This window comes from Centruroides vittatus, unplaced genomic scaffold, assembly GCF_030686945.1.
Source record: "Centruroides vittatus isolate TY-2023 unplaced genomic scaffold, ASM3068694v2 contig_364, whole genome shotgun sequence".
Lineage (NCBI taxonomy): Eukaryota > Metazoa > Arthropoda > Arachnida > Scorpiones > Buthidae > Centruroides > Centruroides vittatus.
This window is the reverse complement of record NW_027122188.1, coordinates 4924355-4944066: the sequence shown is the minus strand read 5'-3', so window position 1 is coordinate 4944066 and position 19712 is coordinate 4924355. Positions and strand designations below refer to the sequence as shown.

The window sequence follows — 19712 nt, the reverse complement described above, 5'->3', positions numbered from 1 at the left end:
CAAATGTCCAAGTTTGGTTGGAAAATGATAGCAACATTCTTTGGAAGACAAGGTCATGTTTCCACCATAACCCTCGAGGATAGGAAGACAGTTAATGCTGAGTGGTATGTCACCATTTGTCTTCCTCAAGTCTTTCAAGAAATCTGCAAATGGCACCCAAAAATGCCTTGCTGCACCACGACAACACAATGGTGTATTCAGCAATGAGAACGGTAGACTATTTGAGCAACTCCAGAGTGCAGTTGGTCACCCATCCACCTCATAGTCCAGATTTAACATCCTGTGACTTCTTTCTGTTTCCCAAAGTCAAGGAGGTCTTCAAGGAATGTCGTTTTGGGAGTCTGGAAGAGCAGTTGCTGTGTATAGAACCTTGGCAGACATCTCAGAAGACTGGTGTCGGTGTTTCTAGAGCTGGTTCGCCCGCATGCAATGGTGCTTCAAGCATCAAGGAGAGTACTTTGAGAAGATACGAGGACAGACAGGAAGTGACAATAAACAGAGTTGTCGTATCCAGAAACTTTCAGAGTGGCCCTCATAATTTTACCAATTAACAAATTTAAAATAATCATTTATATAAATAACAATACACATAGGTAAAGGTGTGCATATAGCTGCAATATTCAACACCTTTGCCAAGCAGGCCAACATTTCTGACACTAAGAATTTTATATATATAAAGAGTAGATTTATTTTGCTATCTAATATTAAAGATTTATAAGTAATTACTAGTTATTCTTAACTGATTTGGTAACAAACATGATAGAGGTAGAGATGCACGTTATATTATTTCGTGAAAAGTGACAAAGTTCATATACGAATCTCTGAAATCAAACATGAAAAGAAATATTTAAATTTTGGTGATTGCCCATATCTTTATCATAATTTTATCTCAAAACAACGAACAAATCTCACTTGAAGTGCAATCAAATGTGATACTTCATTAAGAAATAGTTTGTTAAAATAGTAATTTTCTCATTTTAAAATTTCATTGATTTACCAAAACTATGTCAATATTTCAAATTTTCACATTAAGAATTAATAATTACTCAAAAAAATTTAAGTTCATCAGAAATTAAATAAATGCTAAATTGAGTTCATGAGCTGTCAAATCCAATTCTCCAACATTTGATGAATATTTTTTACTTTCTCGGATAACCTAACCTAATAAAAAAAAAATGTCATCACAATTTATATATGGAAATAATAGTTTAACTAGAATATTTACAATAAATTATGCGAATAAAGTTTTTATTATATACTTACACATTTTGACGAAATAACGGACGATCGTACATTTAATAACAAAGATTTTAAAAATATCTGCCATCCACATTTACCAGTTTTGAAGAACTTCTGTGTTTGATTTGTTGAACTAATCCACTTACACCAATATCTATGTTCGTAAATAGGATCAAAACAATTGGGAGTATGCTAGAAAAAAAATTATATATATTAACTTCAATAAAATCAATTATTCTGAAATTTTAAATCATATATCTGAACAATATTTACATTTTTAAACTGATTATTATATAAATGAAGCATTAATAAATTGAATACATTAGAATAACTAACTTTTTGTTATAATATGTAAATTGTATTTTGTTGTATTTCTTAAAAAAATTATGATTTTTCTAATTGATTTATAATTGAATATATTAATTTTAAATTTAATTTGCAGTTAACATTTTTTAGTTTTAGTATTTATAACACAAGTTCAGTTCTTATGATAAAGTACAAAAAATAAAGGGAAAAAACAGTCACTAACATCGGAACACTGAGGTGTTTTTCATGCCCATTATTGGTTTGTCAGGGCTGCAATGAAGCAATCAAGTGGTGAGGGATAGGATTCATCACTCCTAAATCAGACCACCTATGATAATTTCTGAGGATCTGACTCAGACTCAAATCTATGCTCCCAGAGCAAAGTCAAACATATTACATACGACTTTGGTTTCAAAATACTGCATACATTTTTAATACTTATGTAAACTGTCTTATTAAGATCACATATGGAAAAACTTGAATATTTAAAATAATTTTAAATCAGAAATAAATTAAGTTTTTCTAGATATAAATGAAATCTAATTTCAAGAAAATTTATTAGTTACAAATTTAGTTTCATTTTTATTTAATATATGATATCCTATTAAAAATATGTTATATATTTAAAGCATTAATCTGACTAGGCAAAATAAATAAAGTTATTTATTAATATTAAATGATAAATTTTAATTAATTATTGATAATTAAAAAAAATACAAACCTTTCTCTCTATTTTAGGCATCTTTTTTGGAGGTTCATCATTTTCATTCTTTCGAATATTAATATCTGTTTTACTTTCTGAATTATCATTTTTAACACAAGATACCTTAAATTCATCTTCAGATTTTTCTAAATTATCTTTTGTTTCTGCTTTTACATCTGAAATGCTATCATCTTTGCTGTTTTCAATCTTATTTAACTGAACAGAATTCACTACTTTATCTTCAATTACATTTACTGAATTTACACCATCAGATTCTTTATCAGTTTCATTTAACTTTGCAGTTTTATAAAACCGAAATTCTAATAACCTTTGGCAATGACAACACCATAAACATTTCCTTTCACCAGAGCTGGAAAAAAATTCTTAAATTAATTTTTGAAAATTTAAAAATTTTTAATTATTTTAAAATTAATTAATTATAAAATAGGATCAAGTTCTTAAACTACTTGAAAAAAATTTTTTGAAGGTAGTTTCAACAGTACTAAATTATTCTAAATTTGTTACTGTGAATGGATTATGTCCAATTTGTCCAATACTTGTGCAGAGTGCTATACTAGTACCAAAGTACAGGTGTAGCTACAAAAAAAACTATTGTTTTGCTAATGGATTTTTAATCTTAAATATATTTCCCCCCTGTATTTCAGAGGGAAACTTCATATTTATGTAAACCAGAGGTCAGCAATGCAATGCCCATGGCACATTTCAGATGCGCCCTCTAGAACCATAGTCATGCAAGAACAAATATATATACTGTACTTGTAATTTTATTTAATTTGATTTTGTGTTATATTACATACGTACTTTTAATTTTTATATTTTAGTTATTATGTGCATATATAATCTTTATTTTGTATAAATATACATATTTCAAAACAATTATTTTGTTTATTTATTACAACATTGTGATTTTTTTCCCAAAAATTAAACTGAGGTTGCAAACCCTTCATGTAAACCATTATGTGAAATATTATATTATAAATATATAATTTATTTATTCATAAATTATAATAATATATTATTTTACATTATTAATATGAATATTTATTATCATAGTAAAATTCAAACAATCTTTGTACCTGTTTTTTTTTTCTAAATATTCAATAACTATAAACTTTCATTAATATTTTTTCAAAATGAATTTGATATAAAATTATGTTTGATATTTTCTCAATTATCTCAAATTTTTAGGAAGTGGATTTTTTAAATTATTTTTTGAAATTTTATTTTATTTTTAAAGAGATTTCACAATCATTTATATAGTACAAATTAGGAAAATATTTCAATGATAAAAAATAATAATAAATTTTTTTAGCAATAATTAAAGCAATTGATACAGATCAACTACTAGCATATTATCAAAAGAAATAGTAATTTAATGTTTAACAATTAGAAAAATAAATTATGAACATTTTTTTATATTACTGTATTTAAATGGAAAATAGTAATTTGTAAAAATTTGTAAGACTCAGTATTATATTTATGTATAGTCTGATTATTGAAATTGGAAATTAACATGCATAAACTTAAATCAGCCTCAAGTTCTTCAATGTACTTGTATACAGCAGTTAATTCAGTAAATTTACCTTGATAGTTTTAATTTCAATTCATCACTATGGAGATAGTTTTGAGAGATATTAAAAATCAATATCCATAACTTGACTAATGCAAAAATTTCAGAATATTAATGAAGTGTATGTTCCAATTAATAATTTTAAATGTAAGTTTAAGTTTCCATTTTATATTCTGATCTTATTCTTTTCCACTTCTTGAAAAAGTAAGGGATTTTTATTTTTATTTTTTTGAACTCCTCATAAGAATTTTAGTAATATAGCTAAAAACAGACAATGAAAATTATAATACTTTCAGAGAAATAACTCCTAGCTAGTGATCTAAGTCAACATATATATTATTTTAATGTTTTCATTTAAAAAAACTAAGTTGCTAATATGTCTCCACATCAAATTTTCATGTTAGAACATGAAAATGTTATCAGTGAAGTATTGAAATATTATAAGATAATATATATAGCCTATGTATAAAGGTAATATTGAAAATAATATGATATTATCACTGATAAAATATATATAAAAAACTGATTTTATATGAATTTTCACACAAATAATAAAGTTAATTTAAATATTCTTATTATATCTAATTTTAAAAAGTTGCTTGAAATGTGTGCATATAATAAGTGATTGTAATGAATGTATTTTTATAACAATTTATTAAGTTTACTGATTTGTTTGTTTATTAAAATTACTAAAAAAGTTCTGTTATAACTATACAAATTCTCACATATTTAACTTACACTTTCCTCCATCCTGTCAATGCTAATATAATAGCAGATTGAAGGTATATATCTAATTCTTTATGAAGTAATTGTGAAAAACAAGTCAAATCATTTTTAGTGATGTCCTGAAAATAAAAATTGAACAAATTTACATAAAAACAATTTACATAATTAACAATATATGTTGTTATAATTTATTATTAATAAAAATGTAACAATTAAAGTTAAAAGACATTTACTTTAACAAAGGCACTTTGTACAAAAACTAATTAAAAGAACAAAAAGAATCATTTGAATAAATAAACGATAGTAGTTGAAATTAAACATTTTGTGGCAAAGCAATTGAAAAAGCTGTTCTCTCTGTACTTGATGCAATTCCATATAAATTTATGCTCCACTCCAAGTAATCTGAGATCATCTAAACACTTATTTTAACATTTTTCTGTTAATAGTAAATATTTGCATATGTTTAAAACATTTTACGTTGAGATCAGCCAAAACACTATGATCATCTAGCTAATATATTATTGTCCACCACATGCTCCTAAAACTGTCCAAACCCATCAAGGCATTGTCTCAACAAGACCTCTACAGATGGCTCAGAATATTCTGTACCAGGATGATAGCAATAGGTTGTTAACTCCTGACCTGTTTCTGATGAGGTAACTCTGGAGTGAACCTGTCAAGTTTGGAGATCAGGCCAACACCTGGAGGTTGTCTTCATGCTCCACAAACTAATCATGAACAATGCAGGCTATGTGGCAGGATGTGTTGTCCTATTGGAAAGTTTCACTGCCATCAGTGGTTATAGTCACAATGAAGGACTGTACATGATCTGAAATTTATTCAGGTAGCAGCCAGCAAAGTGTGCTCCAAAAGCATTGGGCCCAAGCTTTTCCAACAGAATGCATCCCAAAGCATAACACCATCACCTCTACCAGTATATCTTTCCTTGTATCCTGGTGCCATAGCTTTGCCTGCATCATGACACACACAAATTTGCCCATCCACTTAAACCAAAAGAAAACATGATTCATTAGACCAGAATGTCTTACTCCATTAATCCACAGTTTACTTCCAATGATCTCTAAAGATAAAATACATTATTTTGCATATAGAGGTAGTCATAATGTTTTGGCTGATCAGTGTATGTTCTTACTACAGTAAATAACAATTTAGTCAGATGTTTCTGGATATATAAAGTAAAATTTTATTATACTGTACCCAAGTATACCACTTAAGAGAAATAAATGCAAACCAAGACATTTATCATGGAGTAGCATTCAACAGTTCATGTTTGGAAAGGTCAGAAGATGATTGGCTGACATAAGAATCTGATTCTTTAATTATTATTAATAGCATTAGATTACAGTATTAATAGAATTACCATTGTGCATACAAGAGTTAACCATTCATTATTACAAAAAACGAATCTGCATATATCAATTTGGCATAAAACAAAACCATATTCTATTTTAGTAAAATAAATATTTAGCTTTCTTAATCCTTAAAAACATATCTTAAAATGAAATTTAGTAAATATTTTGAAAGTAATTTAGGAGCTACATTATTTGAAAATTTGATTGTATATAAAGTGTGTCCAAAAAATATATACATACTATAATTTTTTTTTAAATTATTTATTATTAATGGGTTTTGTTTTTCTGGAACTGCACTGTATTATTTGTCTTTAATTTTAATTTATTTATATTTAATTAATTTTAAATATAACAAACACATGTTAACTTATCCCAAAACATATGTACTTATTTCAATTTCAAACTTTGTTCTGATAAATTCAATCTGCCTAATAATAATTACTTAATAGTTCAATAACTTTGCATTATTCAATAATTCTGAAAAAACATATGCTGGAAGATTAGAGATGGAGTTTTATTTTTATAGAAGAACTATATTAAAAAAAAATGACAAAAAAAAAGCATGACAAGAAATGATAGATTCAGTTAACAAGCAATTATTTATTGTGACATCACCACAATGCCAAGCTGCAAGTTTTGTTATAATGCACTTAAGTTTAGTAGTGTCTTGTCCCTATACATTGCACTTTTCAAGAGAAAATTTTTTAATTGAAATAATGTGACTTCCAGCCCAAAGTAGAAGTTCATATGCAATTAATCAGGTCCTTCTGTCCCTAAGCTTTCCATATCTGGTCTTGACTTTCATCTAACACCATTCTCAAGATTAAGGAAAGACAGTGGGAATTTATGGATCTACAATTGTTTCAAATTGCAGCCCAATGAGTTATTAAAATTGTAAATTAAATACTATAAAATAATATACTAACTGATGTGAGATCTGGGAGTTAATTGATAAAAAAATTGTAACAACTAATTGTTAATTGTTGATATGTGGGAATGTCGTTATGTAAATGAATCTCACGGTGAGAATCTGCAAGTCAAGTTCCCACCGCCCTAGCTGGTCTAGCGATGACACAGTCAAAGTGTCAACATTAGCAACCATAAGGTTACCTAATCGAATTCACACCCAATCTACAAGGCGGACATCCCCAGAAAAAGGAGCCATAACCTATGGCTCAACTTGCCATACTCCAGGCGGACATAATATGACGAAGCGAACATAGTTTGAAGAACTAATAAACAAAGCCCTCTCTGCCTGCCTTCACCTCCAGTCTCATCTCCATTGGACTCTATCTCCTAGAAGACTCCCTACTGATCTCAACCAGATCCACATTTGTCTTGCTGATATTGTACGAACCAGATCCAGAACTATTGAGTTCTTTTCCCAAAATATTGTACTTAGAACAGTAATTAAAATTGTACACACTCTCTCTTGGTCAATTGAGATATTAGCTTTACTCAGTATAAAGCAGGTTATTGTATCATATGCTTTCCTTTTTGTTTTATTAAATTTATTGTTTAAACTGGCATTGATATCCATTGTTGACCCAGTCACCCTATCAACTTACGGGGGCTCTCCCCATTCGACATATAGCCCTCCTGTTTAATGATAATTTCATATAATCGCAAGTTAGGATGCAAACTATAACTATCCTAACTGTCAGGAAAAACCATCTTCCAGATCTATCTTGAGACAACTATATTGAGCAACCATCCTTCCAGTGACACTTGAGCAGTCTTCACTGGACTGACATCGGGAAAAGGGTTTAGAGCATTACTCTCTAACCCCTGGCTTCTCACACTAATGTTACTTTTATGTTTTAAAATAACTTTATAAATAGGATTCGTCATAGAATTAATTTATTAAATTTTTGAAGCTTAGGCTTCAATTCATGTTAAAATCAATTGAGGCCTAATCTTCAAAAATTACTTATCTCTAAAGTATTACTAAAAATTGTCTCCCGTTGCAATAAATGTTTTTAGTTAATATTCTCAATGGACTTTTGATTGGATTCAGATTAGGGAAAACAGCTGGCCAATCCAAAATATTCACATTATGCTCATTAAACCATTTTTTCATGCTGTTTGACTTACTGTATGAAGAGGAACATTATCTTGTTGAAATATCCAGAGTGCATTAATAATATCCTCTATAAACAGAAAAGATTTTCATATAGGATTCAAGTAATGCTCAAAAATGCTGCTTAAGCAGCATTTACTGGAATGGTACAATGTCTATAGTCTTTATCAAAGGACAAATGGATGCTCAAGTCTATCAACAAGTTCTATCTGAAAATCTTTTGCCATTTGTAAAGGAAATTATTAATGCACCCTTAGATATTTCAAAAAGATAATGCTCCTGTTTATACAGTAAGATAAACAGGATTAATAATAAGATAAATAATAACATTGTAACTTGACTGACTTAAAATCAGGAAGAACATAAACAAAATTACAAGACAATAAAACAATTAACAACTTATTGGTAGTGGTGGTGGTTAGTCAGTGCAGTCTACACTGACCATCTACCTTGACATTAAAAATAACTTCCCCTAAAATTTCACACAGAGTTGTTGTTAATTGGTGCAAGCTGAGATACTTTACAGCAAGTTTCTTAAATTTAATGTGTTTATTTTTGTGTTTTTGAAACAAATTACAATTAAATAAACATAAGAAAAGCAGTTTCAGAATTTCACAAATATTTTACATAATTAGAAAGAAGACAAAATTAAGAAATTAAACATATAATTGTAATTTTTAATGTAATGCTGACAATTTCACAGTTTTAAAATAAAAACTTGTTTGCTTTTACCTGGTGTAACTCATTTGTTTTTTTAATGCTCTCTCTAGAGGGGGATGTATATCCTCACTTAAAACCTCCTATACAGTATATAAAATTTTTCTATATACAATATTTTCCATAAATTAAAAAAATACATAAATATTCTTAATGAATTTATGGCATTTCTTATAAAAATGTAAAAATTTTATTGATGCTAACTCATGGTTTGAAAAAAATTTTCATAAAGAAACTAGATTAAAATGCTTGAATATTTTAATATTAATGGAATTTTTTTTATGTATAATATGTTTTTATAAGAAGTTTAGCATATTCTAAATAATTTATAAATTAAAAACAAAAATTATATCTTGTAAATAATTATTTTCTTTCAATTTTCTTTGAATAAAAACTATAGTAGTTTTATGTAGAACATTTAGAAATTACTAAAATAAATTCTATTAATATTATTATTATTAAAAATTTTAACATACCATTTCTAAAGTCTCATTTTTTATTAAAGGTAACTCTTCTTTTACTTTTAAAAGTGTTTCTAAACAAATCATAAATTCATTTAATGCTTGCTTCTTATCAATTGGTACAATATGAACAAAGTTATCTGAAATAAGGAGATCGTGGTGTTATAATTTTAAAATATATCAAGTTATTACATTTATCGAGTAATGAAATTAATATTTATTTGTAAAATTCAAGATTTTTAAAATTCTAAATACCGTATTTACTCGAATATAAGATGACCTTGCATATAGGACGAGATGTGACTTTAAAGATCAAAATGAAATTAATTAGATTTATTAATACAATTCTAATTTTACTTCGTTTAATCACAAATAAAATATCAAATGCATGCACATTGTCCCACAGAAATTACTGGCATTTTAAACCAAAAAAAATCTTGTAAAATCGACAACATAATTTGTTCATGTAAAGCAGGACAATCGGGAACCTTTTTTTGCCAATTCTTAACAGTCGAATTCACTCTTTGTCGATTACACAAGAGTTTCTTCGAATTATGATTTCCAAATAATCATCTGTTTTCACGTGGAAATAAATTAAAACTTATATCGGGCTCCTGTGTAATTTTGGAATTCAATTCAAAAGCTTTGCTTTTCCTATTGTTATTCATCTTTACTCCTGACAATACACAAGAACAATTCAAATAACCCAAATAAAATACTTTTGTTTTTAAACACCAGAAGATGAGAATCTGGTAAAAAATATGAATACATAGTTTACAAAAATTATACAAAAACAAAAAGAATCCTTTGCTTGCGTGTATAGGACAACCTAGGTTTTTTGAAGCAGTAAAAAATGGATAAAAACCTTGTCTTATATACGAGTAAATACGGTAGTTATTTTCTCATAAAAATTAGAGATAAAACTTCTTACCTGGACAAGGTGCTACTGGCCAAGGACAATGTTTCTTATGAGATGTTTGCAATGATTTTATTATTTCATTTACACAATCATCATCTGTAATTAAATTATACAGATTATTCAATAAATCAAGATAGATATTTATTATAATAATGTTTTGACATTCAATAAATATTAATTTGCCATATTATTTTACATTATTATAAATACTGTACTTAATTACATAGAAATTTTGTAGTCTAAAATTAAAAAATAACAACAAACCTTGATTCATATATTTTAAAAGTATAGTTTTCTAAGAATATACAGAAGAAGAAATATATTTAATTACATAAACACCACACCAAACTTCATTCAATGAATCTAAAAAACTTTATTTTCCGAAACATTTTCAGAGGGCATTCTTCCTATCTCCAACAGAATCAAATAATATAACTTGAAGAAATGTTCACAACTATAAATTTTCAAAGTTCAGTTCTTTCGAACACAATTCTCCAACTTGGTTTATTTGATTTTTACAGTGACAAAAAAAATCCACCAATGAGTTGCAAACTTTGCCAGCAAAAATATTTATGTTTAAGAAACACTAAGACACATTAGCACAAAGTTAAAATTGTGAGAGGCACCATTTGTTATGAGATTTTATTAAAAAATAATTTTTTAAAAACACATCACAAAACCCGATAAATTTGTGAAGCCAAACCACCACTGGATTACATCAGGTTACTTTTCCAGGATTATATTTAATTAATTACTAAATAATTTGTTACTACAGAGGACCATCTCTTGTTAAATTTAATAATTATCTATATAAGTAAAAATGTAATGTTCGTTTGTTCCTAGCCACTAATCTCCAAAAGTTCTTCATCGATTCCTTTGAAATTTTCACATAACGTGTTTATAATATACGTGTCGAAATTCCCTCCCCCTGCAAGTTAATAATGTTAATAATAAAAAAAGTTTTTTTTAAACGAAATCTCATAACAGATGGCACCACACACAATTTTAACTTCGCACTGTGTCTTAGTTTTTCTTAAACAAATATTTTTTGCTTGGAAAATTATGAAATATTTAGCTATAAAAGTTTAAAAATTAAATTAATCATATTTACAATTCCATATTTTTTTGTCGACTATTGCCATATAGTTCAAGAGACAGTTCTGAGAATGAAACTTTGGTTTGAGACATTAAACTTACAGATGCACTCTCTTAATGACATTTTTCTCGCGATCCAACTATGTCGTAAAAGTGGGGATACTACCGCATACATTTTAATCGGAAAAATATTAGAAATATTTTTAAAGATAATTTGTTGTTTAAAGAGGAATTAATCTATATAAATAAAAATGTAATGTTTTTCAGTGCAATCGATCTTTTTTAGTGATGTTTGTTTGTTCCTAAACTCAAATCTCTGAAAGTTCACCAATTGCTTTGAAATTTTGACACAACGTTGCATTCGAATACCCATGTGTTTTTATGTAATATAGATGTTGAAATTCCCCCCGCGAGGGGAGAGGGACAAGATTAAAGCTTACCATAAAGAACTCGGCTTCTATTATACTATTTTAGATGTGATTTTTTGCGTTTTTGATTGTGTTTTAATAGGCCGGCCATGGGAAATTCTCCAGTTATCTACATAGGTTCACGGGGAAGTGGTTTCTCCACTGTGCCATCTGCAAGACGGTGGACAGCCGAGACCACTACTTCTACAATTGCGTCTGTCTAGCTAAGGAAAGACTTGCTATCGAACTTATGGCACAGAGCCTCGATATCTCCTGGCCATGTCAACAGTCAGAACTCTTCAAGCACAAGGAACTGTACGCAGCCTTCCTCAACCTTGTGCAAGCCTATGAGCTCGTAGCTCCCACCACCACCAGTGAGTAGTTCCTACGCAGCCCCATCCTATTCCAGTGCCTCTGCCTCAGCCTTATTGTATATATTGTACAGTACATATGTCAACGTAATTGTACTTGTAATGTTTTGTCTCGTTCTACTCTTGTAATATTTTATACCGTTTTCCACCTGTATGTTACACGTCAACCATTTTGTTATTGCTACTTTTGTTCTGTATTGTACATAATTACTTGCATGTAACCTATTCCTCGATTATTAACATTAATTAACATTATTTTATTACTTTGTGTACTTGGTACACCTTGCGACAACACTCATGCAATTAAGTGTACTAATTGTATTTATTATTGTAAGTCATCGCAATCTTAATTATATGTATGCATAATTGTAATTATCCCAATGTAACTTATGTGATGTTTCATATCCATAGTCTTAGTGTAGTCATTCTATGATATGATCCTGTACTTTTAATTAACTAACTGTAACCTATGTATTATTCTAATCCTTGTTTGTAACCATGTTTTATTTTTTATCACTCACAATCTCAATGCATCTCTTTCAATTTGTAATATGAATTGAATTGAATTGTTTTATCGTGCATATTAGTAGTATTAGTATGAGAGACTCTGGAATAATTTGTTAAAAGTTTAACAAGTTATAACTTTTATTTCAGAGTCCCTCAAAATGTCGAGCTGGGGCAAAAATAAGGCATAAGAGAATTAATATTTTTAATACATTTATTTTTATAGGAGAATCAATATTTTATTTAAAGTTTTATATATATATATATATATATATATATATATATGAGAACTAATATTTTATATATATAACTTTTGTTAAGATGGTTTTCCCAACATCAATTCTCTTTCTCGTTAAGAGATTATTGGTGCCATCTGTTGACTAAAAACATATATAATATTTATTTTTTTCCATCGACAATTTAGATATCAAAAGAAATAATGAATCATGTGTACCATCACAAATTGGAACACACTATTTGCTATTTCAAAATTATCTATTCTTTTAGTCTATATATATATATATATATATATGTGTATTTTTTTTTTTTTTAAATAATTGACAGCAATGATACTCTATCTTTTTTATTGAAATAAAAAGAACATTTACATCAATTCAGAAATAAGCAGTAAGTATACAAAAAACAAGTGTATAAATGTATTCACTATATTTAAAAAAATTAAAGCTTTTCACATATTTTCGCTAAAACATAAATTAGGGCAAATTGATAATTATTCAATATAAATTTGGTTGTTAATTGTTTCTGATTACTAATAATGTTACGCCAATCAAGTTTATGCTTGAAATCTTCCATAAATTTTTTGGATAAATCTTGATATTTTGAAATAATCTCCCAATCTACATCGTTTTCAAGTTCTTTAATAATGTCTTCGTGCAATGTTGATATTTACAAACAAGTTTCATATTGAGTAAATGTTTAAAAGTTAAAATGAAATTTTGAGTCAGTTGTTGATATTGAGACACAAGATCCCAGTTTAGACAATCATGATATTGAGTCAAAAAGTTTTCTGTTAACTGTTGGTAACGACAAACATCGTCTCAATTAATTCGATGAGCATATTTGTATAAAAAATCAGAGGAGTAACGCCTGCTTTACTACATTTTATTCCAATTTAATTTATGTTGGAACTCATTAATAAAATCATTACTAAGATTTTTTTCAGAAATAATATCCCAATCAAAAAATCAGAGGAGTAACGCCTGCTTTACCACATTTTATTCCAATTTAATTTATGTTGGAACTCATTAATAAAATCATTACTAAGATTTTTTTCAGAAATAATATCCCAATCTTGAAGTCATCTTATTACATCTTCTGTCAAATTTAATCTAGAGAAATCTTTCCAATCAACATTTGAATTTAATTTGCGAGAGAGCAGAGCTATGTTTTTTGAATCCATTTTTTATGAAAGGATCGACTTGTCTTCTTCTTCCGATATTAACCTGTCCTGCGTTGATCCTGAAAATTTTCATGTTGACCTCATTGACCTGCATGGGCGATCCCGAATATTTTCGTGTCTGCATCGTAATGTTTTTGATACTAGTTGTCGCACTGCATCATAATTTTTGTATTAAAACAAACTTTTAAAATATAATTTTTTTCGTTTTTATATTTTTCAATATATTTTCTTAAATGGAAACCCCCATTTTTTATTGCATATCCTGCTTCTACATCAAATATAAACTTTTATCCAAGCATTTTTTCAAAAAATGCACTTATCAGAAGTTATATGCAACTACCATATGGTACACATGTAAATCTGTGAATTAGAATTTAAGAAAATGAAGTTTACCCCTTTTCACTAATTGTAGCACCATCTATGATGAAACTAATAGCACTATCTTGTGACCCACTTGAGGTCTTACCATTTTTGGTTCAATAATTTTTTTTTTGCAGAATGCATAATTAACTTATTCCACTGGATTGATTAAAACAGACCACTTTGTTTTATTTGTGCACAATTATTTGATTGCAATGATGACAATAATGAATAAATTATTTTCAATGGCTTATATATCAAATACTTAAAAATTTTACAAGTTTATATATGCTTAGACAAAATAAATTGATAGATACACATTTAATAAACTGATTTAATAGTCCTTTCTTTGCAATCAAGATTTCCGGAAACAAAACATCACATAAATGGAATGTAAACTAACATTAAAAATTAACTTATTAGTTTTCCTTCTGCATTTGTGGATTAAAAAACAAGCTGATAAAGATAAATTCTATTTGGTTATATAAAATTAATCAATATAAATATTAATTAAAATTACTTACACACATTACTCTTCCAAAGAGCTGGTAACTTTCCACAGATAATTTCATTACATGTTACACACTGAATAAGATCTTTTCCAATACATTTCCATCCATACTGAGCACAAGCAGGAGGAGAGAGACTATAAGGTTTCAATCTCCACTTAAAACAGTTAAGGTCATTTGTTAAAATTTAATAAATATAATTAATCAATTTTATATAATGATGATATTTTTTAAATGTGTCTTAAAAAAGTTATAGCTTTTACAAATAATACAGTTATAAACTTATAAATTTGGAGTTTGTGATTATTTTTAATATAATATGTTCAAAACATGGATAAATAAAATAATTTTTATTTTTTTATATAACTGAATAAATTATTATTATAAAAAAATATTTAGGATTATGATGAGTGTAAAGAATCTGATCTATGAGCTAATAAAACACTGAAATGATACTAATGATGAAATGAAGAATATCAGCAATCTTATAACATTCAGAAAAACAAAGCAACTATGCAGAATCAAAATCTTGACTATATTTCTGAACTTTACTTTTTGCAATGGCTGAATGTAATCACTCTTTGTCCAGATCCATGCAATGAGACACCTTTAACCAAGGCAAATCAGAACTTAATGCAAGATATGAGGACTGGCCACAGTTGGGCCAATCAAATGGTGTGGCATCACTTTGTAACACACATTGAATTCCTGTTTGTCCAGTAAAATTGTTCACTTAAGGGCTTGTGAAGTTTGTACAACACCAACCATCATCATTATTAACACGCTGACATTTTGCAATACTTCCATGAGCACAACCATGTGGTTGGCTTCTGTTTTCACTTGTACTTAGTTTTGCACGATCACTATCAATGCTACTATCACTCACATTCTCACTTTGTACATATTCATCAATACTGTCTGGTAATTCAGACTCATCAGAACCTAAATTGAACAAATACTCAATCATATCTGATTTGTTCAAAGTGCAATTTCTCCCAGCCATTGTCATTTTAAAATAGACTATCACTACAGGGTCTACTTTCCTTTGTTATTTCCTGTGAACATCTGCTCATATTATTGTAATAACCTGCTGTGTGAGGCTAGAGACCATACCCTTTCATGTGATGTGAGTCACTGGTTTCGAAAGTAACTACAAATAGTGACATCTAGTGTTAAAAACACATTCCCAAGTAAAAATGAGATATCTCAGGTCCAACAGTCTGAGTCTTTATTTTTCAGCACAAAATATCTCGGGAATAACACAGAACAGGTTAAACTAGGATATGGCACTAGATAAGCCCCATGGATCAAAGCGATGGCTACATTTTTGTAGGAGGAAGAAGGTTGGAACAAATCTGATGGAATGATGATGAGTAACAGGTCAAATTTACGATGGACACTAAAGCTTAAACTACAAGTTGTTCTTCCAACGTTTAGGTCTAAGAAAGCAATAAAACTATTAATAGATTTCTCCTCCAGAGTAAAGCTGATTGAAAGAAAAACTATTCAACTTGTCAAAAAGACCTGCAATTCTTAGTTGGAACTATCCAAAGCTAAAAGTAAATCATTGACATAATGTAAATACAATGGATAGTGGATGCTAAGTGGAGCAAAGAATTTTCTATGCACCAATTTCCTTATTACAACTTCTGCTAAAATGGCAGGGGATGGCGACTCCTTGGGATACCTTGCTTCTGACAATAGATCAAATTATTGATTTGAAAATAATTATTAAAAACAACTAAATGGAAGGCCTCCTGTATCACATGAACTTGGCAGACATTAAAACCTTTCTTCAGCAAGACTGCATTTGTTAGCATAACAGCATCAAAAATAAGTACAGAAGAGTGCAATGGGAAGACATCCACCTTACAAAATTAGAAAGATAAAAATGAAACCTCCATAAATCCTTGCTGTTCCAAACTTTGGTGTCAGTAGATAAAGATACCACATAATAACTATCACCAACTAAAGATGATGAAAACAAAGCAAGGGCCACTTATTTTGTAATTTTTATGTTTTTTGAGTTTTTTTAAATAGCATCACAAAGCAATTGTTTTACATTTTGTTTACTACTTATTGGTATGTGTCATAAAAACTCATGTCATAAATAAACTTTATGAAAATTGCATTCCTATATATATTTATAAGCTTATTTAAAGGATACGTTTGATTCTACAATTAAAAAAGAAGCAACTCTTTTTGAAAATTCCTTCCAACTATTACAGTTTTCAATGTCATCTTCTGCACAAAGCAAATCCTTCAAAATGTCATTATTCTCACTTGTAGACGACATTTATTAACCAAGACTCTAAAAAAAAAAAAAATAAGTTTTTAAAAATATTAAATAATCATATAATGAAAATTTGACATGTAATTCTTTTTTCAATTAATTTTTACATTAAAGAATGAAAACAGAAAAAATTACAGTATATATCCTTAACATAAAATCAAATACTTTTTTGTATATATTTAATATTATTCTTTCAGGAATTGAACAGATTAATTTTTCTGAAATAAACATGGCAAAAACCTTTATTTTTTTAATTATTAACAGTTATTTCAAAAAATTTTATCCAATACAAATTACATTAATAAAGTACATTATATGAAATATTCATTTTAGGAAAATATACTTAAAACAAACAGCCCCAAACTTAAATGGGCAAACTACAAATTTACCCATTTATGTTTGGGGCTATCCATAAATTACATCTGCATTTTTCTTGAAATTTTTTCTCTCCCCTCTTGTCCCATTTTGTCCAAATTTCCATAACCCCTCCCTCTTTGAATTTCCAATAAAACTCGATCCCCTTAACACCTTGATGACTTTATCAATGATAGATTGCATAAGTAGATATGAAACAAACAAGAAATTCGAAAGTAAATATAGTAAGATGCATAAACTGTATAAAATTTAATGAAATAAACAAATGCCCACTGAAGTTCAACCCTGCCCTCTCCCCTTCCATTGTGGATGTCATTTATGGACAGCCCCTTTCACTTTTCATTTATTATATACAGTATACATGTATCATTAATTATTTAATTTTCTATATAAACAATAATTGAAATAATAATAAGAATTATATAAACTATGACAGCAAATTATAGAATTTAAATAATAATAAACATATTTTATCAATAATTATATTTCAAAACAGATCTGAACTTCTAATTATATCTATATGCATTATTAGGGTATTTATTATATTTATATTAGGATTTTACTTTTTTCCCTAGTCAAATAAAAGTAGTTTTATAACTAAGCTATACAACAATTTGCTGTGGCAGTAAGATTTTTTCTATAAGTCTGCTGTGGATAAAATAATATTGATAATATAAAATACACTTCATGGGTATAAAACTACAAAATATTTTTCTTGGTCATTTCACTAGTTTAAAAGATGGAATAATATTCAGATGCTATTGACTATATATTATGCTTAGTTTTTGTCAATTATATTAAAAAATATTCTCATAAAATAGTAGTTTTACTTGCGTTAAACATGGGGTGCCACAACTGGTATAGACATCGTCAAAACTGGTGATTTTTGCAATATTTTAAAAAATTCTAAATTTCATTTATAAAATGTTAAAATTAATAAAAATTAATGTAATAAAGTGAAAGAGAACATGTTTTTTCATTATTTTTACTATGTTTCATTGCTTAAAAAAAATTGTAAGAATATAAAAATATATTTTAAATTTGAAAATTATCTTAATGTGGCCACAATAGGTACATACAGTACATCTACCCTTCTGCCTTATTAATTATTATTGCATTTAACTGTCTAGCTCAGAGGTTCTCAACCTTCTTTTACCTCTTAATTTTTTTGTGAACCCCCATAGACATTGCACAGAAAAAAATCCTTATATTTTTCACTAATAAAAAAAGAAAGGAAAACGTTCAGAAATGTCACCGTCAAGTGACATGACACCGACAATGTAAGATTGTCCTAACAAACCTCGGCTTTATAATCTGTCTTTGACCCTTGTCAATGAGATATATATGTCGTATATGTTTTCAATATTTTAATCCTTATGCAAGAAATGAGTAATAAAGAAATTGACAATATATATATTGTAGAAATTTAATTCTCAGTAAAACAATTGTTCTGAAGTAGAATTACCCAATAGACCACTAAAATATAACCGTGAACCCCCAATTCAGTATTTTTTTCTGCGGATTCCCAGTAATGTTACATGGAACCCTGTTGAGAACCACTGGTCTAGATGATTATTGATAATATGCCTATTGTTTTAGACTGTTCTGCAGAAATCTGGGTAAAATCTTAATTAAAAATATTAATAATTTGCTATATCCTAGATTTGAATTACTGTTTTGTTTTAAGAGCATATGACAGCATTTTGTTACAATAACTTAATAACAGCTAATCAGCTGTGTATTGTTATGGTCTGTAGTGTGGCTACATCTAGCGGGAGAGCATATTTTCCTATGGACACAACTCTTCCACGGGATTTTCCCCATTTGACTAGGCTGTGCTGGAAGCAGGTTACATAGGGCTATATCTCGCGAAGGGTTATATTTAGAGGTATGGTTCCTTAGACATTTTTTGATCGCACAGGGGGGTCTATCGTTTGGGGGGTTAACCCCCTTCCCCTCTCATAGAATGTTACCCCACTTTACCGAAATTTATTTTCACAAAGTTAATGAAATTTTTTGCGATAATATAGCATACTTACTAATAATTAGTTAAATCTACTTGCTAAATATATCAGTATATTTACAAATGTAAACTTTTCAAATAATTCAAATTAATTTTACAGTCTAACACAGTAGAAGAAAACAACACTTCAAAAATGGCGTTAACACTGATCGATGGACACTGTTGCCAACTCCACTTCGAAAAATTATTATGAATTTACTTATAGAAATATTTAATAAAAGATTTACTTATAAAAATGAC

The 19712-nt window shown here is 28.2% G+C and overlaps 1 protein-coding gene across 2 annotated transcripts; it reads right to left on the bottom strand.

Annotated features, from left to right (window-relative positions):
• Positions 1-867: 867 nt before the first annotated feature.
• On the bottom strand, positions 868-19574 carry LOC136975136 (zinc finger C3HC-type protein 1-like). 2 transcript variants are annotated; one of them, XM_067270159.1, is made up of 9 exons: positions 19489-19574; positions 16949-17092; positions 14797-14938; positions 10128-10211; positions 9212-9336; positions 4578-4684; positions 2267-2618; positions 1264-1431; positions 868-1161 (listed from the first exon to the last, which is right to left on the bottom strand). In XM_067270159.1, exons 2-9 carry the CDS (start codon positions 17075-17077, stop codon positions 1105-1107), a joined length of 1164 nt encoding a protein of 387 aa, XP_067126260.1. In that variant the 5' UTR covers positions 17078-17092; positions 19489-19574; the 3' UTR covers positions 868-1104. The 2 variants fall into 2 exon arrangements, with proteins under 2 accessions (XP_067126260.1, XP_067126261.1); XM_067270160.1 differs by lacking the exon at positions 19489-19574 and adding an exon at positions 17210-17284.
• Positions 19575-19712: the final 138 nt, after the last annotated feature.